The sequence below is a fragment of the Scomber scombrus genome, chromosome 18 (genome assembly GCF_963691925.1).
Source record: "Scomber scombrus chromosome 18, fScoSco1.1, whole genome shotgun sequence".
Lineage (NCBI taxonomy): Eukaryota > Metazoa > Chordata > Actinopteri > Scombriformes > Scombridae > Scomber > Scomber scombrus.
In genome coordinates, this window is record NC_084987.1 from 16,230,660 (window position 1) to 16,258,298 (window position 27,639).

General features: G+C 43.5%; 1 protein-coding gene across 2 annotated transcripts in view; it reads left to right on the forward strand.

Annotated features, from left to right (window-relative positions):
- LOC133999124 (trinucleotide repeat-containing gene 6C protein-like) overlaps nt 1-27,573 on the forward strand; it is a 38,633-nt gene extending 11,060 nt beyond the window's left edge. For both annotated transcript variants that reach the window (XM_062438290.1, XM_062438291.1), the window contains 16 exons: nt 8,075-10,540; nt 11,924-12,124; nt 12,784-12,956; nt 13,079-13,156; nt 13,675-13,893; nt 14,495-14,635; nt 14,872-14,991; nt 15,254-15,337; nt 15,554-15,785; nt 15,882-16,046; nt 16,588-16,764; nt 17,233-17,382; nt 18,864-19,082; nt 19,867-19,940; nt 20,035-20,174; nt 20,272-27,573. In XM_062438290.1, coding sequence (XP_062294274.1) covers nt 8,075-10,540; nt 11,924-12,124; nt 12,784-12,956; nt 13,079-13,156; nt 13,675-13,893; nt 14,495-14,635; nt 14,872-14,991; nt 15,254-15,337; nt 15,554-15,785; nt 15,882-16,046; nt 16,588-16,764; nt 17,233-17,382; nt 18,864-19,082; nt 19,867-19,940; nt 20,035-20,174; nt 20,272-20,659 — 5,027 coding nt within the window. In that variant the 3' untranslated portion in view covers nt 20,660-27,573. The remainder of the gene's footprint in view (nt 1-8,074; nt 10,541-11,923; nt 12,125-12,783; nt 12,957-13,078; nt 13,157-13,674; nt 13,894-14,494; nt 14,636-14,871; nt 14,992-15,253; nt 15,338-15,553; nt 15,786-15,881; nt 16,047-16,587; nt 16,765-17,232; nt 17,383-18,863; nt 19,083-19,866; nt 19,941-20,034; nt 20,175-20,271) is intronic.
- The last annotated feature ends 66 nt before the right edge of the window (nt 27,574-27,639 follow it).

A 27,639-nucleotide genomic window follows, 5' to 3' on the forward strand; every position in this document is an offset into this window, starting at 1 on the left:
TTCTTGAAAGCCAGTGGATGCATCTCTTGTTTTTGTGTGGCACTGTGATTATAATAGTGTGTTGTACCTGTAGAGCAGCGCGGAGGCATCACAGGTGCCGCTGACTGTTGTTTATTTTCTCTCTGCCTCTGCCTGGCTGGGAATTAGAAATGGGGCTGGAGGAATACAGAGGTAGAGGATGGAAAGTAAACACAGCTGGCTATCACAGTGTGTGTCTGTGTGTTTTCCTTCCTGAGGCTCTGCGTGTCACAATAAACCAGGTTTTCATATATTTCCAAGTGTTTAAGGTCAGTTCTTCATTCATTCTAATCATCTGCTCTTTGTAGATGATGATTTTGAAAATTCTTTTTAGGGCACTTGGCACTTTCCATTGTCTGGGAAGGAAAATAAATTTTACATTAAGTGTGTGTCTGAGCGTCGTCCAACTCCTCCGAGGCTGTTTGAATGCAGTTCTATCTCCATGGCAATGAGATGTTTATACCATCCTCGTCTCTTTCTGCTCCTCCTCCCTCTCATCATCTTCATCCTCCTACTCTTCGTTGAGCTTTGCTGATCGGCCCTATTTCCTGTTTTTGGAGGAGGAGCAACATGGAGCTTTCTAATTGGCTGCGCACCTCAGTGGGCCTGACCTGGCATAGATAGAAAGACTGAGTGAGAAGGAAAGAAAGGAAGAAAGAAAAGAAAGAAAGGAGAGAGTGAGCATGGCAGAGGTCCAGTACTGTGGGCTGAAGTGACTCATGGCTTACGGTAAAAGCTGCTGCTTCTCTCCTCCCCTCTCTGGCAGGCCTGCACTGCTCTGCTTTTGCTCCCTGTGTGTCATTGAAATGACTGATTGCATTAGGACAGACAGACAGGAGGACCCTCCAGACTTAAGGACAGATAGGGGTCCTGTGGAGCCTGGGATGTTTTTGTATTTATTCACACAGATGTGACATGCTTTACTCTTAACAGTCAAGGCAAGTTGAATGTAAGTTGTGCACGAGCATGAACATTCACTCCACATTCAGTTGCAAGCTAAAACCAATGCAGTGTAATACAGCACCCCTGCAGTAATATCACACCGTTATGGAAGATATAATGTGCCACTTTTGTTTAATTGTATTCCAAAAGTTCAATTTTGACACCTGTGTGTGTGTGTGTGTGTGTGTAAAACCAAACCCAATTCAACAGCATCACAAACTACAGTTTCCAAAATAAGTTTCTGTTCAAAAGCCCCAGAAAATATCGCAGTTATTTAATACAGGTCAAAGGTAACCCCCCCCCCACCCCTCACTCTGTCCTCACAACACTGCCCTCCCCAGCAGCATCAGCCTGGTCTGCTGATACAACGATTGTCCCCCCTCCCTGCTTTCATTTCTCAACGATAGCTAACAGTAGAAACACACTAGTTGCATTCATGCCCCCCCCCTTTCCCTCCTTCTTCATCCGCTGACTCCACCTCGCCCTCACCCCATCTTTCATCACCCGGTCACATGTTGGCTCTTTTTAAAAGTAGAGCTGATAAACTTGGCCTGTGCGTCCACGTGTTACCATTTGCATGTATGTAAACACAAACATTCTCCTCTTCTGCAAGCTTATAGCTGTATGTGCTCCTGCACAGCTGGATACAAACAGTATTCTTTTGCTGTGTTTTAATTGTCAAATTCATAAAAGTGCATTGTAAATTTGTATTATTTAGTGTATGTCATGAATTGAAATTGGCATTTTCTCAAATCAATTGCATTTACTAGTTTACTAGTTTCACCTCTGCCTTCTCTGATTTGAGTTTGACTAATCATAATGTGATAGTGCTCAAGATTAATGGCCACTTCCTTTTGCGTCTGTCTGACACCTCTTTAGTTGAAGCCCATAAACTAATTATCAAGGTTTTAGGTGCCAGTAGGATTGTATTTGCTAAGCACAAAAAACAGCATAATGTAAATAGGCCTCGTCTAGCCAAAGAATAGTGCAGCTAATGTGCTAATAGCTTGTCTGGTGAAGAAGAGAAAGTATATGCAGGCTAGACTTGCTGTGCTCTTTAAGTCTGCTGATGATGCTGTAAAAGAGCCTTGGGAATCCCCTCAAAGAGGACTTGGACGTCTTGTGATGTGATTAAACATCAGCTCTCTGTTAACCACAAATGTTCAGTGCTTGAGCTTTCTTTTTTTTCTTTTTTTCTTTCTCTCTATATCTCGTCTCGTTAGCTCTGTGTCCCTGTTCCTCTCGCTCTCTCTACCACGCTCGTTGTACCCTCATGCACATACATTCACCACCTCCACCTCTGCTATACCAATACCACGGCTCACATGTACCCTCACTGGCCCCTCGGCAACCAGGATTAGCACATACTATATGTATGTGTGTCAGTCTTCCCATTATTATAACCTTCTCCCAGTGTTGCCTTTTGCTTGGCTAACAATCCATATCCCAAGGCCCTTTCATGTAGAGGAGGCGTGAGAGAGCAAGCTATTTTAGGACTGGCATGCTGGAGAAAGCCCTTGACCTGGTTTATCCTTTCAGAGGGGGTGCAGAAAGAGGATATTCACAGGCAAACATGATGACCAGATGTCTTAGATGTGTACTTTCTAAAAGGCATGTTTTGTCCCTCTGTTAGCCTTCTCCTCTTGAGTTACTGTTGAGATGATAATATTGCATTATCTGCAAAGCAGCTGCAAAGAAATCACTGACAAGGAACAGAATTTTTCATTCCCTGTCATTACGCTGTTTTTTTTTCTTTCTTTGTGGTTGATTACAATTCAGCCAACAAACTGCCACTTCAGCATATTCCTAACATTGCAGTAACAAAAAGCTGCTGTTATGTGCGCTGGGCCTAAACACAGGGAACACTGGCTGTTGCAATGCCACCCTGATCCTTCCTCACTCTCTCCTTGTATTATCTATATACTATCCGCAAAGTTTATGTTTGTGTGCAGCACATTGTGCATGATCTTTGGATAGTTCAATAACATTCGCATTCTTGTGTGGCTGTGCAGTTTTTACATAATGTAAGATAGTTCCTGGTATGGCTGAGCAAGTCAGGGACGAAAAGTGTTTAATCACATCTGCATCTGTCTCAAATGCTTTAGCTGTAACTTTCATACTTTTCCTATGTCCTCGGTCTGGCCCTTGTTGTTAAATGTTCTGTAATTGCCTGGCACCACATTTTTCCAGGTGGATTGGTTCCAGGCACACACTGTGTCAGTGCCTGAGAAGTCTTGGGTCACAGCATCTTTCACCTAGTAAAGCAGTCCTGCTGTGTGACTGCAGCACTTCCCTCTGTTGGCCATACAGCCACAGTTCACACCTACAACTTTGCCATCCTTCCTCTGCAGACTTAATTCAACATTGTGATAGTTGTTAATGGACTGTGAGTATCAGACAGCTTCTTTTTAGAGCGACGTGTTCATCATTTGGTGTCCATCCAGAACTTGGGTAATTTTGACCCTCTATGATTGACTTGTAGTTTCCATTTTGTTGCTCATCACATGCCAGGTGATTAATGAAATAATCTTGAATACCTATTAAACAGCATGTATTTTTACATATGTAATTGGTATGTAATGATTAAATGCAACTCTGGATTGATCATGCCACCCCGTTAGAACAGTTACGTAAAATTTCAACTACAAATGACAGTAGTAAAATCAGCAGCCAGAAGCAGCCACAAAGTCACTACAACCTGCCACCGCAGTAATGGTGGCGGCGCTAAATGGCGGAACACACTAATCAGTCGCTTGATTCTTCCATACAGTTGTGCGCTGTTTGCAATGCATCAAATTTGAAACAACTACGGGGTGGGTGTGTGTCAGAGAGCTCGTTCATCTGGCTGGCAGCATGCATTGTCAGCTCTGTACCATCCAGTCTCTCTGCCCCTGAGGGACTTCATTAAGCAAGGATCAGCCCAGCTGAGGCCCACACAGCCCTTATAGATTACTTCCTCCTTCCATCTCTCAACATCTATCTCCGTCCTTCATAATCTGTCATCTTTGTCTTTGTATTTTCATTCCTATTGATCCCTCTTTACCTGACCCTTGTTTCCACCCCACATGTCCACTTGTTTTGTGAAAATTAAAAACAAAAAAATCTGTGCTTTCAGAAGGGAGTGTGTGTTTTTCTGTGTGTATGCATCCACACAGTAGGTGCTGTGTCTCCAGTGTGTATGTTAACACACAAAGGAACGAGTGGCCATGCAGTAGCACGGGATAACCTCACCGCGTGTTAGGACCTCACAGTGGAGAGGCATAGGGGGCTGAACCTATGTCATAAAAGGACTCTGTTCTCTACAAAACATTGACTTATTGTGTTGTTGCGTGGGCGCTGGGATCATTTGTAAACAATACCAGCCTTGATCCAGGGAACTACTGCCTGTTTTTTTTCTTTTGCTGAGCTCCCAGCTCCTGATATCCTCCTCCTTCAATGCCCTCTGTTAAGTCTCATGCATGTCATCCTCTGTTGTTCATCTTCTCAGCTTGTCTCTATGCAACCTCTTGCACCCTTGTAGCCCCAGCACCTTTTTTGGGTCCAGATCACGATCCCTAATACAGTACTGTGACCTGATCCATATGAGCATTTCATGTCTTACCCTGTGCCAAGAAAGCACCCCCATGAAGTGGCTGTTTTCTGTCCAAAGCTTCCCTCTTCTGCTTATAATTGCTGCATACCTGATTGGTAGTCATAAAGTTAGACAAAAACAGATATTTGTCATTGTGTGTCCTCATGATATGCCTGTTCATACATAAACACATGCATGTGTAAGAAAATTGCCATTCCAGCACTGGGGGGGGGGGGGGGGGGGGGGGGGGGGGGGGGGGGGGGGGGGGGGGGCACTACTATTCAAGAGGGTTCCCATTGTGGAAAGCAGTGCTAATTGCAGATGGAGTGGTCTTGGCTAAATATTTAGTGACGGTTTTGAAAGGTTGAAAGATGTGAGAGTGGAGGGGTGTCAGGGAGGGTCGGAAGAGTCCCTCTTTTTTTTTTGTTTTACCTCGTGCCTTGTGAGTGCATAAGTGAAGTCTCTACGCTTTTTCGTTGAGCTGTTAACCAAGCTGCCCGCCACCCACCCACCAACAATACTGCTCCCCACCTCTTTGACGCTCCCATCCCCTCCCCCAGCCAGCCAGCCTTCTTTCAGTGCATGCTTTTCCAGAGAGGGAGAATATCCTCCGTCAGGATAGGAATAGAGCATGATATAAAGAAAAGCCAGAGGGAGGCAATAGATAGAAGAGGAGAGACCCAGCCAAAGCAGTGTTGGTGGGAGGGACAGAGCATGAGGGGTGAGGAAGGAAGGGAAGGGGGGGGGGGGGGGGGGGGGGGGGGGGGGGTTGTCTCATGCCGCGCAAGAGCTGTGCAACTTCTTGGCAGCATTTCAGATATGAGCCTCAGAAGCTTGGCGAGCTGAGCAGACATATTGAGACAAGGATGGTCGCTGTGTCGCACAAAACCTAGCTCTTTGCAGGATGGTTGGGAGGCACCTCTCCACAGGTATTTCATTACAGTGTTGCACATATACCTTCTTTTTCTTTTCTGTCTCCCTGTTTTCTTTCTCTTCTCTGCCTCTTTTGCATTGTTTTGGTGGCTTGTATTTACACTGTGTGGATGACCACTTTAAAACATTAAAGCTGCAGCGACAGTGCATTGCGGGCATGCAGTGTTGAGTTCTTATGCTTTGTGTTTATTGTAGTGAGTGAGACATGCATGCAATTACGCAGCTATAGAGGAGATACAGACGGTAGCTCGGAGGCTTTTTGGCTCTAGTTCAGGACTGAGAAAATGGCGGTCCTGCACTTCTCAGTAGAGGGACGCCACAGAACGACAGAGCTATGTGTGTCAGAAACACAGTGCCCTCTTTTTCCCCCCTGCTCTCTCACTGCCTGCTCTATCTCTCTCCATTAGTTGCAAGCATTAAAGTAAGCTTGAAAACAGTGGATGCTATCCGTTTCACGATGTAGCTGTGAGAGTCAGTCTTTGCATACAAACTGAGCATGCATGTAGAGTCACATGTAAACAACAGTGGCTGCAAAAAGGGGGCGATGAAGTGGTGCCAGGTTGATCAGCTCAGCAGCCATGATTTGCAATTGTTATTTTATACCAAAACAATCCATATGCACACTGACTCCATGGAGCTCGCTCGACTTACTCCATGGGGCTCTAAGACAAAAAAGCACAAGCATTATTTTGAGATGTCAGCGCAGTTGCAGGCAGATGGAAGCTGATGTGCTGGTGAGGAGACAGACTGCCAAGGGCTAGTGCAGAGTATTCATGCCATGCTTAATGTCAAGTAAGGACATAACTGCATTGGTTAGGAGGTCAAAAGTTAGAGATATGACACAACTGCATGGCCCCTGTCATTAATCACGTCCTCCACATTCGCAAATATGAGAGGTCTTTTTAGGGATGACATGGTAGGAACGTGTGCTACCCAGCAATTAGGGCTTCTCTTTTCATATTTGACATTTTTATGATTATAACAATAAGATTTTGCTTGGGGTCTTTCATTTGGTTAATTTTAGCCCACTTTGATAAATAAGTTGTGTTATTATCACTGGTGTTTCATGCAACCACAGTGAAATCTAATGATTCTATTTTCAGTTTTGGTAGTAAAATATGATGCTGTTATAGTATTTTAAAAAACCTAAACAGCACAAGTAGTTTGACAACAAGCGAATACATGCTTTGAATATCTTCAATGATAACTATACAGAGCTGCCACGGATGTCTGACTTGCCAATTCACTGATAAATTAAAAAATAGGGGTGGGAATCTTTGGGCACCTTACGATTACGATTCAGGGGCTATGATTTGATTATAAAATAATTATTGATGCATCTTTAATTTATGTATATTGATGCACTTTTTCACATTTCTTCTTGTCTCACTGAATAAGCATTCATCACTTGCAATTTTTAAAAACAGTGCATTTGTAATAAGAAAAAAAGAGTTAATTTCCATTATATTTTATTAAACTAATGGAAATGCATGCCATCTGGAAAGTTACAACTTTGTTGTACAGAACCAAAGGTAACAGGTATTCTCATGTTTGTTGTGTTGCCAAAGTATTGTAGCGTCCGCCAGCCAGGACGTGTGGAAAGGACAACGCAGTTATTAGGCAAACCACTGTTTATTACTGAACAGTACAGGTTACTGTTGGCCGTAACCACACCAAAACAACCAACAAAACCTACAGTATTTTATTTTAGTGCGACACAGCTTACATATAACGTGGCTCTTGTCCAGTTCGCTTCCGCCGTCAACGTTTTAGAAGCCGAAGTGTTTCCTCACGTCTGCTTTTAAATTAGAAGGAGCTGGTCGGATCTCACGGTGGGGTGGGTAGCTGCGGTCAGCCTTGTTTATTTTCTCTGTGCAGTGTGTCCGCTCCTGGTGCGCTCTCCATAGTGTCCCAGAGATGTTCCGCATTTTAGAACCGTCTGTATTACTTTATTTAACATATTTAAATAATCGAAATTTGGACATGTGTGAATCGATTCATATTTGTCCACGTTCGAATCGCGATGCATCTAAGAATCGGAAATTTCCCCCACCCCTATTAAAGAACAACATTTAAAACAGACATTTATTTTCAGGTTTAGCAGTAATTGGTTTCAGATACAGATAAACATTTGAAGCCTGTCAGATTTTAAAAATCAAGCAGGTGGGACTATTTTTTTGTAGATGACTCTACGACAGTCTTATCTGACAAAAATATGTTTTTTCGCTATGCAAATGCTTAAACGGCACTGCATCATAATTTTGTAATATTGAGAATCTCAGTTAAATCACTGAGAGCATTGGTCTTGATTCAAATGTATAAAGAATGTAGTATTTGAATAGAGGCATAAATGTTGTATTTGTCTTATAATTAAAGCTCCCTTTGCTATCAGACTAGTCATTCTCCTCTGTGTTTGCATTTTCAGTGTGGGTGGTATTTATTTTTATTTATAAAGCATCTTGTGAAGTCAATTTACGTATAAGTAGACATCTCACATGTTGCCATGGTATTTCACCTTCACTAATCATATGTGGGTGTGATGACGTACATAACTTATACCCATCTTCTGTCTTCTTCTTGCTCATGCTCTTTTTCTTTCCTCCCATACAGAACTGCCCCCACAGAGTGGCCAGGGAGCCCAGTATGATAATCCCCTTTGGGGACACCTGCCAGCCAACAGGAGTGCCACAAGTGCTGCAACTTCCACCAATATCAGTGTCTGGGATCAACTGATAATTGACAAGAAGAACACAGAGGCTTGGCCTTCTAATACTCTTAGCCAGAGCCAGGCCCTTCCAGGAGGATGCCCTTTGGACACTGACCCAGGTCATTTGACCAGCAGCAGCAGCAGTACTAGTAGTAGTAGTTGTAGTACAGCAAGTATGGCCACAGGGGCCAATAGCCAGTCAGGCCACTTTCCTGCCAACCATTTGGGCAGCAAGGTCAACAGTGGGCCCAGCCCTGCCAATCATACTGGAACCAGTATGCACTCTAGCCAGGTTGCAGCCAATCGCAGCTGGGGCTCTGGGCCTGGGCCCTCCCACTGCCCCCCTCAGTCCTCAGTGGGGAGTGAAGGGAAGAGTGACAGCCCGGTGGGAGGAGGCAGCAGAGGGTGGGGCTGTTCTTCATCATCCTCCACCACCAACTTTAACTTGAACTTGAACCCTAACGCCAACCCATCTGCCTGGCCCATGTTGGGGCATGATGGTGGCACAGGGGGAGGCAGCTCAGGTGGAGCCAACACCATTTCACCTCCTCAACCTACACCCAACCTCTGTAACCCCTCTGGCCCCCCACCAGCCCAGACCAGCACCTGTACCGGAGCCAACACTAACAGCAACTCCTCGGGGATTGGCAGCGCCTGGGGTAGCATAATGGCATCTGATACATCAGAGCCACACCCCTCCCCGTCCACGAATGTGTCTTTCAGTTCAGAACCTCAGAACCTTAAAACTGATGGACCAAATCACACTAATAAGCAGGAACCCCCCAGCCCCATCCACAACTTGCCTGGCTGGGGTGGTGCACCTGTAGGCTTGGGTTCCATGGGCCAGCACCCACCAGGGGCCCCACAAGTCAATGGAGAAGATGGTAGCTCAGTATGGGGTAATAGTGGTGAATCAAAGGCACCTTCATCTAAGGATGCATCTGGCTGGGACTCTGGCTGGGGCCATGGTGGAGGTGGATCAGGAAACTCTGGAGGCTGGGGAAAGCAGCACACTGAAGAGGCCCAGGGAGGCTGGGATGGCCCCACCTCTCCTCCACCGGATTCACAGGCTAGTCCTTGGAGCAGAGCTGTGAGCACAACTGGTGCCAGTGAGGGGAGCAGTGATAGCATGGAAGGAAACCCCCAGTGCAGAGACCGCTCATCCAGAGATAATCCAGCTCCTCCTCTGCCTGCCCAAGATCTGGACCCCAGGGTGCTGTGTAACACTGGCTGGGGACAGACCCCTGTTCGCCAGCACACCTCCTGGGACATGGACGATACTAAACGCAAGAATGATCCAGGCACTGAATCATGGGGCTCTGGCCCAACCAGTTCAAGCGATGCCCAGGGGCCCACCAACACTAACATGGGCCCCTCTCAGAGGACTGATTCTGGAAGCAAAAATGATGTCCCTGCTTCTCAGGGAGCTTCACGTTGGGGAGGAAACATAGCTGCTACCAACCAGACCAGCTCTGGTTGGGGAGAGCCACCCAACAACATTAAGCCCCCAGGTGGCCCTGGTGGCTGGGGAAATCCACCAAAAGGAGTCCCTACCACCAGTATAGCCAAGAATAGTGGTCAGTCATGGGGAGAGGAGAAGTCGAAAGGGTGGGATGATTCTCACATCAAGGCCACATCCCAGGGCTGGGGAGAGCAACCCAAAGCATCCCACAGTTGGGGCAATAGTGGAGGGAGCAATAATGCAGGGGACTGGAGAGAACCAGAAGAGAACAAAAAGAGTCCCACCAACCCTGGCTGGGAGGGAGAATCGGGAGGCTGGAAGGAAAACCAACGAAGCTGGGGAATACCTGCTGCAGGACCTGGAATATCTGGAGCTGGAGGAAATGGGGCCTGGGGAGAGCCAGTTTGCCAGCATCCCAGTGGCCCTTCCCAAGGTTGGGGGGGCAAGCCTCAGGATGGACCCAGTGGTAGCAGTGGAGGTATAGGCTCTTGGAGTGGCTCAGGCCCAGTCAAGCAGAGTGGAGGCTGGAGTGGCAGTAAGCAGGAGACCTTAGCTGATCCTACAGGCTGGGAAGAGCCCTCCCCAACTTCAATCCGACGTAAAATGGAGATAGATGATGGGACCTCAGCTTGGGGCGACCCTGGTACCTACAGCAAGGCAGTCAACCTGTGGGACAGGAACAATCCAGGAATGTCCCAGGCTAAAGCTACCACTGGAGGCAATAACCCCCCAGGCCCCAGCAACAACCATCCCCACTCTCACAATCACCCCTATCATGGGCCACCTGCACCTTCACAAAATCACACCCAAAATACCCCAAACCAAGGCCCTACCAGTGGGCCTATGGAACCTGTTGTGCAACACCAGTCTGGGCCACCCCACAACAGAGTTCCCCTTATAACTCAAGGTAAGACAACATAATGCTTTGATATCACAATGTATAGTTCCAGTTATCCCACACCTGTCCTGTGTAGCCAAGTTAGTCAAATGTATTTGCTTATAGGATTCAGGCAAATTACACTGTCAACATTTAGATTTTAAAGGTGATGTAATTCAAGGTAAATTATACTAATTGCCTATTTCTCCCTGTTTCTCTTTTTATATTTCACCGTTTAAAGTAAAGGTGTCAAACATGAAAGCTGGTTAGGTAGTTAGCACAGTGCACTGTTAATCTCCAAGCTGTTGATCCACTTAAAAGTAAAATCTTGACCTAGTTTGCCCTCTTTGGATTTACATCTAATCGACTATCCAAAGGAGTTAAGCAGTGCCAGCCCTATGTCTCCGTAAGGTTCCTCGCATTTCACAACACCAGGCATGTCTGTGTGTGTAACCCTAGCAACCTCACATGGTTAGCACCTAGGAAGCACAAGAATTCTGTTTACAAAGTGTCTCGTGAAAATAGCAATTCACCACAAACAGTTTGAGACTGATTGGAAGTGTGTGATTATATGGGAGCCACCATCTGTCAGTAGTTGAAGGGAGGAGGTACTGAGAGGAACTGAGTTGGGGCAGCTGCCCCCTGCTGTCCCGTACTTGACCCTGCATGCTGAATCCACATTGCATTCATTTGCGTCTCAGTAAAACCTGATTGTAGTACTTTGTCCTGGCTGTTGAACTTTAGTGGTTTAATGACCAAGAGATATGACTCCTCTAATACTATTCATCACTAACGGCAGAAAGTTGAGAGAAAATTGATAGCTTGATTGTCTTGGTATGTCATGTTCAGATCAATGTGGTGCTTCAGCCAGTCAAGCAAGAAGGTTGAATGTTAACTATAATTTTGGAGCAGCCTTTAGGAGTTGATCTCTCCCTGGAGAGAGCTAAGCTGAGCCTGGCACTGCCACAGGCCCAGAGACAACACTGCATCTTTGATGCCAAGAACAACAGGACTGTGCCAAATCTTAAATGGGCATCCTCTCCCTCTGTCAACCATCCTGCTAAGCAAAGCCCAGGTTTCTGCCTCCCTGCATGAATGGGAATAAATGGGGTAATGGTGTTTACCAGAGTCTGGGTTAAATGTTAGTCTGTTGATATCAACAAATAGGCAAAAAAACTAATACATAAAACATAAACTGGTATGTTTTTGTTGATAACATTCATATGCATGGTATTTTACACCATGCAGTAGTAAAAATAAACATTTTAATTTTTAAACATGGAAACAACTTGACTATATGACTTATATTTGAAAAGCAATGTTGTCATTTGTTTATTTATTTATTTATTTTTAATTGATACACATGCAAAAAGTATTTTTATTGACAGGCTGTCGTCCTTGCATGTCCTCCAGGTTGGGGAGAGCCACCCAGCTCCCACACAAAATCAGAGAGCACATGGGGGGAGTCCGCACCTTCAGCTGTGTCAGTCAGCGTGGACAATGGTACGTCTGCCTGGGGAAAACCTACTGGGAGCTGTGGGGGCTGGGGAGACAGCAACCCAGACAGCTATGGTAGGGGCAACCCAACTATGCCATCTGCATCTTGCAAACCTGGTAAGTAGCTTAACCCTGTGTGGTTTTATGAGTTAGTGTTTACCAAATGTGTGTACCTTTGAGGAATAATGATCGTATGTGTGATCTACAGCTGAAAAAAGTTCAATAATTTTCTCATTATAAGTCAAATCAAGGACATCGATATGGATCAAGGGGAGCAAGAGCATCCAGTATATTACATGAAAAACTGCACTGACCCCTACTGGCCATCTCAAATTTTAGTGTGTTTGATTACTTTTATGTAGTAATGTGAAACATGTTTGTTCCTTTTATTTTCCTTCACAAAAGAGTATTAAAGACCCTGCACACTCAGGTGTTTTCACTTATTCTGGCTTATTATACACCTGTTCAGTTTAAAGTTGGATGGAACTCAGCAAGAATTACTATATTACTAAATTAGTATCATTACTACTAATTACTAGAAATACTATTTATAGGAATGATAAAGATGTACCTCTCCCACCTTAACAAGTGCAACAAAACAAATATGTGTGACATTTTAGATTTAATACTTTTTTTTACTTTTTTTGGGAGGATATATTAGTAACAGTTACTTGTGTTCTAAAGGTCATACTGTTTCTACATAAGGCTTGTGTCAAGATGAACAAAATATTTGTTCTCAACACTGTTTCCATCTTCTCTTGTGGTGTGTTATCCAGCCCCCAAACCTATGCAAGATGGATGGGGAGGTGGAGGTGGAGGTGAAGAGCTAAACCTGTCGGGGGGTCAGTGGGATGCTGAGGAGGGAGACATGTGGAACAACACTGCCTCCCAGGAGAGCAACTCCTCCTGTAACTCTTGGGGCAATGCATCCAAAAAGGGCCCACAGAAGGTGTGAAGCATGATTAAATTACACATTGAAGGATCAGTTGGAAACATTTTGATATTAAATCTTCATTGTAAAATATTGTTGAGTTGCTGAGGTAATACATTTCTATCATCATCTCCTCTTAGGGGAAGGTACCAGGGAAGCAGGAAGATACATGGATCATGAATCGTCTTATCAAACAGCTGACAGACATGGGCTTCCCTGTGAGTTGAAGTAATACTAACAGCTGCACTGCTTGTGGTTAATTCTAGGAACTAACTAACTTTGTTGTGTTTTTTTTATTCAAAAATAGATCTTATTGGTACCTTTTTGTTTACCTTTGATCATTGATGATTGTTACAATGTATTTTGAAGCATTTATGTGTAGATTTTTTCCCACAGTACAACTATCAAATAACACTCAGACACCAGTGGATATCTGTTTTTGCTCTAAATCATCATCTTTTAATACTTCCAAATATCATATATATATATATATATTGAACCTTCTTTAGGTTAGGTGTAAAAATGGGTTGTTTCCTTTTGTTATAACATGCTAAATGTACACTAATCAGTCCACTCTGAGGATGATTGTGATTAAATGCAGTTTTAGCAACTAAAATCTATTTACTGGGCTAAATGCTGTTTGTATTTGTAGGATTAGTCATTAAAAGGGAAGTTTGAGGTACATTTTGATATTGATTGTTCTCTGCATTATTGACACTTTCTGGTTTGTTTACAGAGGGATCCAGCAGAAGAGGCTCTGAAGAGCAACAACATGAACCTGGACCAGGCTATGAGTGCCCTGCTGGAGAAGAAGACAGAGCTGGACAAGCGGGGGATGGGGATGGCCGGCCATGACTACAACAACGGGCTCATCAACAAGCCCATGAGTTGCCCACGGCCTCCGCTTCTTTCCAAAGACCCTTCAGCAGACCCCCGATTGCCCTTCATGGATAAGGTGATCCTGTCACTTATAGATGTACATAAAAATCTACTGAACATGAAATGATCTTGAATTTTGAACACCAATTTTGAACACCAATTTTCAATTCAGCATACGTGGTGTAGTAAATATTCAATGTGTGTGTTTGAATGGTCTTCCTGTGGACATTAGTTTATAAACAGAGGTCAAATGTAAGTCTGGAAGTAGAAATTTGTACTGAGTATCCAAGGCAAGCTGCCGCCAATTTTGTGTTAAAAAAATCATCCATTTTAGCCGAAACAAATAGAATCCTACCCCCTAACAAATGAGATACCTTAAATTGTCCTGTTTTTCTCCAAATCATCAGTAGTTGTCTGTTAATTCGGGGGCATGAAATGACAAATCTAAACAAATCCATGATACCTAAACCTTTATTTTACCACCTCCACATCTGCATGTTCTAAATGATAAAGTCATATATTTGGGCTTTGGGCATCTTATATTTTACTGTGGTGAGGAAACCCAGCACTTATCTGGGAATATGAATAATCAAACAACCTCCTCTTTTGATGGAAGTAGCCTGTGTGTTTAAAACTGTATTGAATGTCTCTCTCTTGACTCATTCTTCGTCCCACAGATGCAGAGTGGAATGTTTGGTGGTGGTGGAGCAGCACAAGCCCGGGCCATGCAGCAGCCGCCTCCTCAGCCGATTGTGCCACCTCTCAGCTCCTCTCAGCCTAATACACGTGCTCAAGTGCCTCAGTTTCTCTCCCCTCAGGTATACACATACATGTTTCTATACAAACTGATTATTTGGCATTTTAAAGTATGTTATGACAAATATTTTACATTCAGAATACAGTGTTTTAAAACATCTTGATAGGTTTAGGTTGCTCATTTATCATGTATCAGTTTATATTACTGAGAGCTTTTATACATACATTATTGTATACAGTGAATATGCAGGTTATTTTTGTTTAATTTGTTAAAACACTGTTCTTACTTGGCCCACAGGTTCAAGCACAGCTCTTACAGTTTGCAGCAAAAAACATTGGTCTGAATCCTGCACTTTTAACCTCACCAATAAACCCTCAACATATGACCCTTCTGAATCAACTTTACCACCTGCAACTGGTGAGTCTCATTTAGCTCTTTTCTGCTTTCAGTTTTATTTGGTGCATCAGAAATGTATTTCTCTGAAGTCAATCCCACTTGGTAAATTTCTTGGAGCCCAAAGCCACAAAGAACCCTGAATGCATTCAGAGCCTTTTAAACAGTACATGTAGAGGATACATGTAGAGTCATTTTCCTTTTCATCGTTAGGCACCGAGTTATAATCAAGTATACAGACACACTTTGACATAGAAACCATGTTTATATTATACCTGATTCACAGGCATACCAGCGTTTACAAATTCAACAGCAGATGTTGCAGGCGCAGCGCAATGTTTCTGGCCCCATTCGACAACAAGAGCAGCAAGTAAGTTTTCGTCTTAACTTTTCTTCTCTGCTTTTTCATGAATCTCACTGATCACTGAAGTCCTCATTTTACTGAGTTATAAATATTTTGCCTGAGTAAAGGTAATTGAAGATAAAAATATGTAAAAACTTTTCAGGCCGATGTTGATCCTGTTGTTTGATGTATCGCCTGTACATGATAGATCCTAAATATATCCTCTCTGTGATTTCATCCCAGGTTGCACGTGCAATCAATAACATGCAGCAGCAGATCCAACAGAACCAGCGTCAGCTGGCCCAGGCCCTGCTAATGAAGCAACAGCAACCCCCCCCCTCCCATTCTGGCCTGCATCCTGGTGGGGTCAAATCCTCTCTGGATTCATTTCCAGGTCACCCTCAGGCTCCAGGCCTCCCTGACCTGCAGACCAAAGAGCCGCAGTCATCTAACACCTACAGCCCCTACTCTCTCTGTGAGTGCTGTTGACTTTACTCTTTGAAAGTCAAATAGATAAGGCTGTGCCAATCCTCGTGGGGTTGTGTTGTAACATCTGTGTCATTCTTCTCAGCTGGACTGAATCCAAACATGAATGTAAACTGCATGGATGTGGGAAGTCTGTCTATGAAGGACCACCCTCAGCCCCAATCGCGCCTGTCGCAGTGGACACACCCCAACTCCATCGAAAGCCTCTCTGGAACCTCTTCTCCTCTGGAGCCCAACCTGAACAAGCATGGTGAGGTTAAAAATTAATAATGAGAAGTCACCAGTAGAGTTTTAGATAATATCTAGTTTCATATCAGATGCAAAGTTGGTATTTATGACTGGTAATTCTTTAACATTGCTTTTTAAATTAAACACATTAAGCCCTTTTTAGTCCGGGACCTTTAAGCAGCACAATGCTGATTTGTCAGACAAAGTTTTTTTTTTTTATAAATGTTTTTACTTGCCATGCAGCTGGCTCTGCAATGTATACAAGAACAAAGATGTTAAATTTGTGAAGAAAGTACTTTGAAGACCAGTTCATTTTCATATTGGATTTTCACTACAATACTTCAGCTGACTGAATACTTACTAATGTACACTTCAGGCTTCAGACACACTCTGAACTTACTGCAATATTAAGAGTTTTGTATAAAAAGGCATGCTAGACTGGTAAATAAAAAGTAATGTGTACAAACTAAGCAAGTTTAACATATAGATTATGTCTTTGTTCCCACGCTTCACTGATATCCAAATCTAAACAAAGTTTTTTTTTTTCTTATCACCTCTCTCAGGTGCCAACCTGGGCCCTCCTGGTAAACCTCCTCAGCTGGAGGACTCTTACAGCCCCTACAACCTGATGTCCAGCTCAGAGTCTTCTACCAGCCCCCTGGTCCCCCCAGACAGCTGGGGGCAGGGAAAGAGCAGCAGTGACAAGATGACCAATGGGACCAATATCAACTGGCCACCAGGTGAGGAACATTAATGGTTTCTCAGGTTCTCAGCTGTCAATAACTGTGTTTCATCTTGTTAACCCCTGTTAGTGACTACTTGGCCATTAAAATTATTGTGCTGTCTTCCTCACCCTCAGGGTAGGCTTTTCCACCTCTGTGAAGACAGTATTGTATTAGTATTGATTTACTTTGTCCGAAATAGCAAGACTGAAAGTAACTGGAAAATGACAAAAGTGAAATGATAACTCTTTAGCAGAGCATGATGAGTGGATAACATGCAGCAAATCTGAATCCTGGCAAAATGTTTTAACTGTGAAACATTACTGAAATATAAAACATGATTACACATGACTATTGTAGGAGTCCATTGCATATTTTACATTATCAGTGGGTAATACTTAGATTGTACTATAGTTACTCAGTTTATTGTATGTCCTTGTGGTAAGAAAAAAAGACATTTCCTAACTTTCTAGTGTTGATTTTCAGAGTTCTGCCCTGGTGTACCATGGAAGGGCCTCCAGAATATCGACCCAGAGACTGACCCCAACATGACCCCTGGAAGTGTCCCGAGTGGGCCCACCATCAACACCAACATCCAAGATGTCAACCGCTACCTGCTGCGAGACAGAAGTGGAGGTGAGAATAGGGTCAAATGGGTTTAGAGCAAGAGCTACACTATTTAATGTGCAGAAGAATGGTCTTTGATGGCTTTGTAAGTAAGATTCTCTGAGCCCCCCCAAGCTGAGTATTTCAACTGCACTAAAATGTCTGACCACTATTAGCAGCTGCTGCCCCTGAGAGAGCCAGCTTTTTATTCTTATGTTCTTCATTTTCTTCTTTTAACTGCCTTTGTAATCATTTTCATTTACACAGTTTATACTCTACCTGTTACTCTCTTTTCTTCTTAATGAGCTTACTATCATCATTTGTAGTACATTTTTCCTTTATTCCATTTTCTCTCTCTGCTATTTTTTCCTTATTTGTTTGTGTCTGTCTATTTGTTTGTGTTGCTGGCATCGGCTCAGGCTCCTCTCCCACTTCATCTCAGAACGAGGCTCTGCCTCCCTCCACTGATTGGCCAGTCAGTGCCTACACTAGCTCGTTCAGTCTGTCGTCCCCGGAGACGGACGATGCAGGTATATAGTTTGTCCATAACCCTCTCCCCCAACATTGCAGTGGATGAATAACTGCAGGTCAACATTATCCTCTCCCTCCTGTTAGTGTAACACCCAGAGCCTAAACCATTCACCGCAGATGCAGAATTGCATCTCTCCTGTCCATTCAAGTCACTGCACATGCTTAAATATGACTCTCATCTAGTGCATATTTCCCCTGTGGTGTTAGTGTATCTCCTTCCTCCTTGTGTGTGGCATGGGAAGTGTGAGACAGAGGATGGTGTAGCTTGTTGTTTTCCTTGATTTACTGTGACTGTTGAATGTGGACTGAACTCTAACCCACTGATCCATTTGAGTGGAGTAAATGTCAGATAACACACACATATATATATATATACACACACATTATATATATATATATATATATATATATATATATATATATATATATATATATATATATATATATATATATATATATACACACACACACACACACACACACACACACACACACACACACATATATATATATGGTCATGTGGAGAGGGATTTGTGCCACCTGCTCCACAGGCACATGTGCATGAAAGATAGGCAAGTGACGCAAAAGTGATATTATTACTATAATCATTGTTATTAAACAACAGCAACAGAAGATCGATTAGTACATACAACATGCTGTTGTGCACAGGGTGTTTGTGAAGGTGTCTTTTACTGAGTGGATATATGATTACTTATCATTAGCACCTGACAATACACCTGAATAAAAGAACTTCAAAATGCTTTGTTTTGCTTTGTCATAGATGTGCACTGAGGGATTACATTTATTATTAGTCTTCACATCCAGCCTCTCTTTGGACACATATGAAAGAACTTTTAAGCCTTTTTATCAAGACATTTGAGCACTCATTTTGTTCTTTAGGAACCCCCTCCTGCAGGGGCAGGTGTCTTTCAGCCACGTGGTTCTGCAGGTCCACCTTACCCTCCCTCTCTTCCATCCAGGTAAACTGTCAGAGATGAAATCTACTTGGTCTCCGGGCCCCATTTCTCACAACCAGGCTTCTCTGTCCCACGAGCTGTGGAAGGTCCCACAAGGTCCCCGGAGCAGCAACACGGCCCCTTCCCGCCCCCCGCCTGGCCTCACAAACACCAAGCCTTCTTCAACCTGGGGGGGAAACTCTCTGGGTCTGGCCCAAGGCTGGAGCAGCTCTTACACCACAGGTAGTATTATAGTGAACTATTTAAGGATCGAGACACTGTGCTCGATTCCTTAATTGCTTCTTTCTATAACAACAGCCTGCTGCAACATTTGGGACTTTTGTGTTTGTTTTTTTGTTGTTGTTTACAGCAATGTATCAAAGCTCCACCATCAGTCAAAGCTACAGTTTTTAAACCTTTTCACGTATCTTTCTACACACTTTGTTTATACTGTATTGTCACAAGAAACAGCTTCAAATTGTAAAGAGGGCAGGAAAAATAACTAACTAAATAACTAAAATAACTGTAGTAAGTGAATTTATTTAACATTCTTCTCAAACCATCTAGCAGTAAAGACAAACGGGTAGCAAGCTAATGACCTTTAGGTGAAAATAATGGACATACAGTATAAATACGATAAACTGAATTTAGCACTGCATTGCCAAGACACAAAGTTCAAGAGATTTTTCTGCTGTTGTGAAGTGTGGGTTGTCTTATGGGGGCATAGTGTGTTAGTGCATTTGGGTAGGAAGTTTGCAGTATGAGCACTGTACTTGAGAACAAGAGACTTTCATGTGGCACACAACCACAATGTAACCGAGGTACAGAGGAGGCAGGATTGACAACGCCTTAAGCAGATCTAGTTGTGGTTGGAAAGGTGTCAACTGACACTGAGTTGTTTTTATTTTGTCACAGAAGAAATTGACACCATCCGTTGACTTTCAGTAACCAATTTTGGTTTCGTACAAACGTGAGCTTCATGCTAACAGACTTCCGCCTTCCCTCACTGTTTGTCTCTCTTACTCAGCAGGTACCACATGGAGTACAGACAGCTCCACCAGGACCAGTAGTTGGCTGGTTCTGAGGAATCTTACTCCACAGGTAACAGTTTCTAATCCCCTGCTCATTCTTAAGCCTTCACAGTTTGAACTTAGACTTTAAACTCACTCTTTCTGCTGATTTGTTTATGTCCCAGATTGATGGCTCAACGCTGCGTACGTTGTGCATGCAGCACGGCCCCCTTATCACATTTCACCTCAACCTGATACAGGGCAGTGCTGTGGTGCGCTACAGCTCCAAGGATGAAGCTGCCAAGGCTCAGAAGTCCCTTCACATGTACGTCTCTTAATGACTTGGTTCAAGGTGTTTGGCTTTGTTGATTTTTGTTTTAGAGATTTAATCGTTAATTATCATTGTTCTTCTCTCCTCACAGGTGCGTCCTTGGGAACACCACCATTCTGGCAGAGTTTGCCGGAGAGGAGGAAGTGAATCGCTTCTTTGCACAGGGCCAGTCGCTTGGCGGAACAACCAGCTGGCAGGCCGCTCCAGGCACCAATCAGACAAGGATGGGTGGGACCGGGTCTGGAGCCTCTCACCCAATTGGTCACTCACCCCACTGGAACAACAACAACAGCAGCAGCAGTAGCAGTGGGCTGGGAGCAGGCGGAACAAAGACAGGCGGAGAGCTGCTGTGGGGTGGTGTGCAGCAGTATTCCAGCCTGTGGGGACCCCCGAGTGGAGAGGAGGGACGGGTCATGGGGAGTCCCACCCAAATCAATACGCTGCTGCCTGGGGACCTGCTGAGTGGGGAGTCCATGTAGGACAGAAGAGCCCAGACTAAACAAACACCAACAGGAGCAAAAATCTTTTGTTGCAAATCAATGTGGAGATAATCAGCGTGGGTGTAACGGTGAAGGGAGAGACGAGAGGATGACGAGGCTACATCCTCGCTGCTCACCCTCGTCAACCTCCTCTACTCCTTGTTTTTAAATGACATTTCAGTTGCAGTTCTTTTGTGAATCTCAGTGAGAGATTTTGGTCACAGTGTTCAGCTTTTACTTTTGGAGACACAGGAAGAAGTGTTTCATTCAGAAAAAAAACTTTTTACAGAAATGAACTTTTGCGAACTCGCCGTGTGAAACATGTACTTTAGTCAAACTGACACAATGAGGAGCTGCCATCTTTTAACTTGCGTAATCCCTCTCTGCCTTTTGAGGCAATCATACTGCACCTCAGAGATCCATGAAAAGGCATCATTCCCAAAGTAAAATCCTTCAATCAGAGTGGCTGTAGAACTTTCAGCTGGTCCAGACTCAACATTTGTTTCTCCCAGCACTAATATTAGCCTTAACCTCTTTCCTGCCCTGCTATCTTCACTCACTCTGTACTTGGTGAAGAAGCATACGGACACTTGCACACCCTTATTTCTGAGCCAGTGAAACCCGAGTGGAGAGTACATGCTGCTGCGGCCTAACATAAGCAACCACAGCTCACAACTTCAGTGCATTTTTTTGCAAGCAGATTGAGTTCCCCACACAAATGCTCAAAGGGAATGATGCAACTCTGTTCGCCTCGTTCAAGCCATTTATTTTTGTAGTGGTTTTTTTTTAAATTTTCTTCTTGAACCATTGCAAGCAAAGTTAAGAAATGATATTATTCAAATGTGTCTGTCAATCTTACGTGGGGGGGGAGGGTTTAGGTCGCATGTACAGTTACAGGTGTGATGGACGACAAAATGAACCACTGCAATTACTATGGAACTGTAAAGACAAACACTTCAATGCACCTCAACTCATCTGTGGGTTCAACTCGCAGTTTGGTCTCAGTCTCGGACCTTCTCACTGACGTTGTGGAAAACCTCAAGTCGTAAATGTTTTCTCGCCTGTGTGCAGTCAATGACCCCCCGCCCCCTCCTCACCCCACCCCTCCTTGCTCCACGCGCAAAACAACATTTCAAGTGACGTGCAATATAAGCCACAGACTCTACCGTCCAAGCACCCTAACCATGACCTCTCACAGAAAGAGAGGAGACTATGAGGAATGATTGAACTGCAAGAACTCTTATCTGCCCTGCACCCCCACCCTAAAACTGCCACTACTAACCTTCATCCCCCAACCCCACCCCCAAGGTGTGTGAGCTCAGGAGAGTAGCAGGCTGGCCTTTAACCATCTTCTGTCTGAAATACAAGGACGTTCACACAAAGCACTTCTTCAGCCAGCCTACTCTCCACACTTATGCCAGTGACTAGTTTTGGGGGACAGGCGTGTGTGTGTGTGTGTCTCTATGTATGTGTGTGTGTGTGTGTGCTTGGGGAGAAGGCATCAAACCAAAATGAGAGGAGCCTGTTTCCTTTTTTTCCCTTTTTTTTTTACCCAGAAGACCAGATGACCTTTTTTCTTTTGCCCAAATTTGTGTCGGTAGAGAAGTATGAAGCAAAGATACTTGTTTGTGAATAGGTGGTCTATCATAGCACTTAACAAGAGCATCGCAGCTCATTATACCCTCAATGCCAACAAATAGAAGAAAGGAGAAGCAACACTGGCAAATAAAAACTGAAAAAAGACAAAAAAGCAATCTGCTTAGTGGCTTCTCTATATACTTATTTTTTAACTTAACATGGATGTGAAGATTTTTTTTTTTTTTTTTCCAAATCCTTCTTCCCTCAAGTGGATGGGACCAGGAAGGATGTCAAACATCGTAGCAAAGTGAAGGGAAATACAAAGAAAGAACTGACTCAACTGATGATGGGTGCAGCAGGGAAAACACCCCACAGCACCCATCCTCACCCTCACCCTCTTTTATCAAAGTAAATATCACTGTTACATTGCATCATTTGAAATCTTTAGCCTTGGCGTCTGGAAAGCTCGACGTGTTCATGTTCTACTGGGTCCAGCAGGGAGGATCGCCATCTCTATCGTCCTTTTGTTTTTTTGTCTTTTTGTCTTCTTCGTATCGGAGGCCCTGCCAACCTGTGTGATAGTGTGGCCACTGAGTGCCTGCCTGCTGCAGAGTGCTGTGCTCTGCAGCAGCCCTCACCCCGCCCTCCCTCTTCGCTCGCTCGCTGCCTCCCTGCAGATCCTTACAAACTGGCTTCCCTCCTCCTCTTCCTCCCATAGGCCTCCGGGCCAAGAGCAGCTCTTTCAGAACTGGCCCACCTGTATTAAATTTACTACTACTGCTGCGCCAGAGTCTGTCCTCAGCAACCTCCACTTCCACTCTCTCTGTCTCTCTCCTGCAAGGATCACTTTAGCCAGAGATGGAGGCGTTTAATGTGTTTGTTTGTTTTTTTTCTTTCTTGGATTCACTTACGGAGTTGCCAGTGTGCATTGTTATTTTATTGTTGTCATGAAGTTTGCTGTTATTGTTGCTGTTATCATTGATGATATAGTTAATGATTGTTTTCTGATGATGAATTCATGGCTTTTTAATATTGGTCTTTATGCAGTGTTCAGTTTCTCTCCTGCCCCTCCTGTTGCCTCCTTGGCAGAACCAGTCTGAAGTTTAGAGGTACGCCTCTGCTGCGCAACAAGGTCTGGATGAAAGGCAAGGCCATATGAAACACTGCAGATCTCCGATCAGACAGTTAAACTGAACAGTCAAATTGAATTGGAAAGGTAGTAAATGTTATATGGACTGCATTTATGCAGCGCCTTTCTTGTCTTCCGACCACTCAAAGCGCTTTACAATACATGTCATATTCACCCATTTATACACACATTCATACACTGATGGCAGAGGCTGCCATGCAAGGTGCCTGCTCATCAGGAGTCTCTAATCATTCACAAACAGACACTGATGGCACAGCCTTCGGGAGCAATTTGAGGTTCAGTATCTAGCCCGAGGACACACGCGGACTGGAGGGGCCGGGGACCCTATTAGTGGCCGACCCGCTCTACCTCCTGAGCCACAGCCGCGTGTAGTCACAGATTCTCCAGGATAGTGAGCAATCTCCACGCTATGTTGTCTCATAACACACACATCCTTTAGTGTTGATGGGCCTCACTCACACTGGTGCTTTATGTTTAACTCTGGGAGCACTCAGTTACACTTAGAACCACCTCAACTGATAAACAGCCTTCCATTTCTATGCAAAGACAAGGAGGTGTTCGTTCACAGCCATCTAGAAAAATCACAGCCATCCCCCCACATCTGCCAATCATCACTTACCTCTCAACCTTTACTACCAGGCAGCTTCCCTTGAACCTCCCCCTCCCCCGGATTAAATGAAGGGGACACTGAAAAAGCCTCTTTTCAAGGGTTTAGTCTCCCACTGTGTGGACAGAGCTACTAGATGACACTAAATGACCTGCTGGAGGCACTAGTGGTTGGCAACATTTCTTTAGTCTTGTGCCAACTGATCTACAAATATCTACTTCCACCTTGCCATATCCTAATTTATCTTTACCATGACGAAACTTCAGTTTCTTTTATTGCTGCAGGGGCGTACATCACAAGCTTCAGCTGTAGGAGGCTCAAGGAGTAGAAGGGCAGGACAGATGAATGGTGCTGCTGGTCTTTCACCAACAGGGGACTGGAATTTTAGTGGCTGCAGGAGAAGGGGGGGGGGGGGGTTGGTTGGTTGGTTGGTTGGTTGGTTGGTTGGTTGGTTGGTCCCTGTATGTGTCTGTGCACTGTTTATGGGTCACATCGGGTACATCTCTTTAAAAACCAAAAACATTATCTTTTTCTTTATCATCAAGGTTTTCACAAAAACTAAAACTACAAAAAGAAAAAAAAAGTCTGTTTCAGCTGTGCACTCCAAAGCTGAGATGCCTGTGTTCTGTTTCTCTGCAAGCTGCCACCTACTTGCCCCGTCTAGGCTCGTTCTCTGGGCCACATCTGGGGAAGCTGTATCCACGAGGTTCACTCTGGACCTCCAACCTGATGGTTGTGCCAGCTAATATACAACAGGTCATTTTCTGCACATCTGGCTTTGGGATCGAGGTCCAAGCAGGGACCCAACGTATCAGCAGAAACAAGGACACACCTCAAGTTCGGTACCAAGTCTTAAAATTTAGGGGATTTGCCCTCTTCCAGAGTCCCTTGAGGCTTGTGTCATTCAACAAAACAATCACTATTGCCTGTGTTGTTTGTTTGCGTGTCTGTTTGTTCCTGAAAACCTGCATTTACTCCACACTGGACTTAAATCAAGGAACTGGCGTTGAAGTGGGGAGTTGAATAGAGTGGGAGGACGGGTGACTGGGACGGAGGTTGTGTCTCAGATGTGCCCTGGATTTCTTGGCGCAGCACCAGCACTGAGTGCCCAGCCCCCCTCCCACACCCCTCACCTGCACTATTATCTACCTGTCTAGTGTTGGAAATCAGATGCTCTCCCTTTTTAAAGTCACACGGACTCAAAGGAAACTGGAGCACGAGCAAAATATGCTTCTCAATCATGGATCAAATCAAAACAAAGGCCTGGGTTGAATATGCACATGCTAGTTCATATACAGTATACAACCAAGAGTACGTATGGGCGTATGTGTGTATATGGCTAGATCTCTGTTTTCCACTTAGCCTAAGCCCTTTCCCCCTGTGCCCTGGCTTCAGCCCTTACCCTGTGTATCCTCCTTCAACATGATATTTCCCAGAAGACAAGATCATAAACATATCAGAGTAATACAAAATAATGAAAACAAATACTTGAATCAAAAGAAGCGCCAATAATGTAATGTGAACACTTTTTGTAGTGGTTTTTGTCTCATTCATACACTTCAGAGATTTTTGATATCATCAGTTCAGAGTAAATTAAATTTGAAATACGAGTGTTGTTGAAAACAAAGATCGATTATAAAGGCAAATTTACATCTGTTGTATTTGAGTGTTTGCACAAGGCTGCTTGTACTGTATGTTGTATGAATGAATGTTTAGTGTGTGTGTGTGTGTGTGTGTGTGAAAATATGTGAGAGCTCGTGATTACAGCGGAGGAATTTCCGCCTTGTGTTTCTTTTCAATTCAGTATACTTTTGTTGTTGATTTGTTTGGTTTTTTTTCTTTTTGCTTGTCAAAAATATATACTGATGTTAATTGTTACTAGCCTCTAGCGTTGCACTGAGTGTCGACCTCACCCCTCATCCAGCTAAACGAACAACATGATACAAGTACTGAGGGGAGACGGGGACAGTTCATGTGTAAATGTTTACTCAAGGACTAAAATAAGTGTGTTTTTAAAAATGTAATGTTTATCTACCTTAGTGGCTTTCATTGTGGAATAATCCAAGAAAGTATGGATCATATTTGAGTATTGCACCATTTTTCAGACTATAAACCTAAAAAAAACCTGAAAACTGAAAAAAAAAATCACATATGTATAAAAAAAATGCAGCAAAAAAAAGTATTTTGCAGACCTGTGGCCATAGATTGGGGTAGAACGACTTCTGCTCTCCCAAATCTGAGCAACAGAGAGAGTGAAGGACAAGACATCAGACTGAGCCTCGACTTCTAGGGCTCACCTCAGCGGTGCCTACCTTTTTGGTTTGTTAGCTTTCGTTCTGTTTTCACTTATGTTCATTTCACTCATGTTGTCGTTTGTTTTCCTGCAAGGCCACTGACAGTTTACAAACACTTAGTTTATTTCTGGAGTTCAAAAAGAAAAAAATAAATCAGCAAAACAAAGGAATTATACCATGGGAATGTTGGAAAAAGAAAAAAAAAAAAGGACAAATGCTTCCATTTTTTAAAAAGTGCAAACAACACTTCACAGAAGGAAGATTTCTTGTGCTACTTTCAGAACTCTGGGATTGAACAGTGTTGTCTTGTTCTGTTTAACCTTCTTTGTTCTGTGTTAATGTTGATTTCATGGACTATCTGAAGCCTGTATGGTTTATGTTGATTATATATATTTTTCCTTTATAAAAAAAAAAAGAAAAATGAAAAGAAAAAAAAAGACATAATTGCTCACTATCTTGCACACACACAAAAAAGTGGATCTTGTCTCAGGAAGGCCAGGGTTCCAGAGTACCAACTCCACGCCATTTTAATGTACATTTTTATGACAAGTTAAAAAAAAAAACATGAAAAAAAAAGAAAAAAGGATGATTTAAAAGAAACGATTCTAAGCACTGAAAGTTATGGATTTCAGAAGAAGAGAAAATACCTTTTGTTTCTAAATCCGTAGCAGTTACATAATAACCAAATAATGGACTTTAAATGAAAATGGAGTGCTTTATATATAAATCTATATATTAAAATTGCTTTACATTTAAAAACAAAAATGGTCAATGATTTTGATTGTTAAAAAAAAAAAAGAAAGACAGTGAATAACATGCAAAATGCTGTATGTTTGAATCTTTATTGTGTTTTCTTAATGAGGTCCCGTCCTGACTGAATCAGGAACATTGTGCATTACTCTTTCTTTCCTCTCTCTCTCTTTCTATCTCTTTCTGTCTCTCTCTCATTCTCCCACAGCGGGTATTATTAATAGATAAATCAGACTTTTGTGGAACATTTTTCACATTTGGAGGATGTTTATAAGACATGAGCTGGTTGTAAAGGATCATGAAACTATGCACAAGTGTTGGGGAGGGGGGAGGGTGGAAGATGGGGAGGGGATTTTATGGCCGACTTCGAAGTGGCTGATTTATTGCAGGGGTTTTTGGGATCCAATGTGTTTCGTTTTTGTTTTTTAAGTGGGTGGAGAGGTGATTCATGTCAAGCCCTCCACCTCCAGCTTCCTTCCCCTGATTCAGATTGACCTAGCGCTACATCGCCATGCTGTGTATTCCTAAAACCAATGAGCGTCTCACTCTTTAGCACTGTGGGATTCTAGCCTGTCACCCTCAAGGGTTTTTTTTTTTTTCT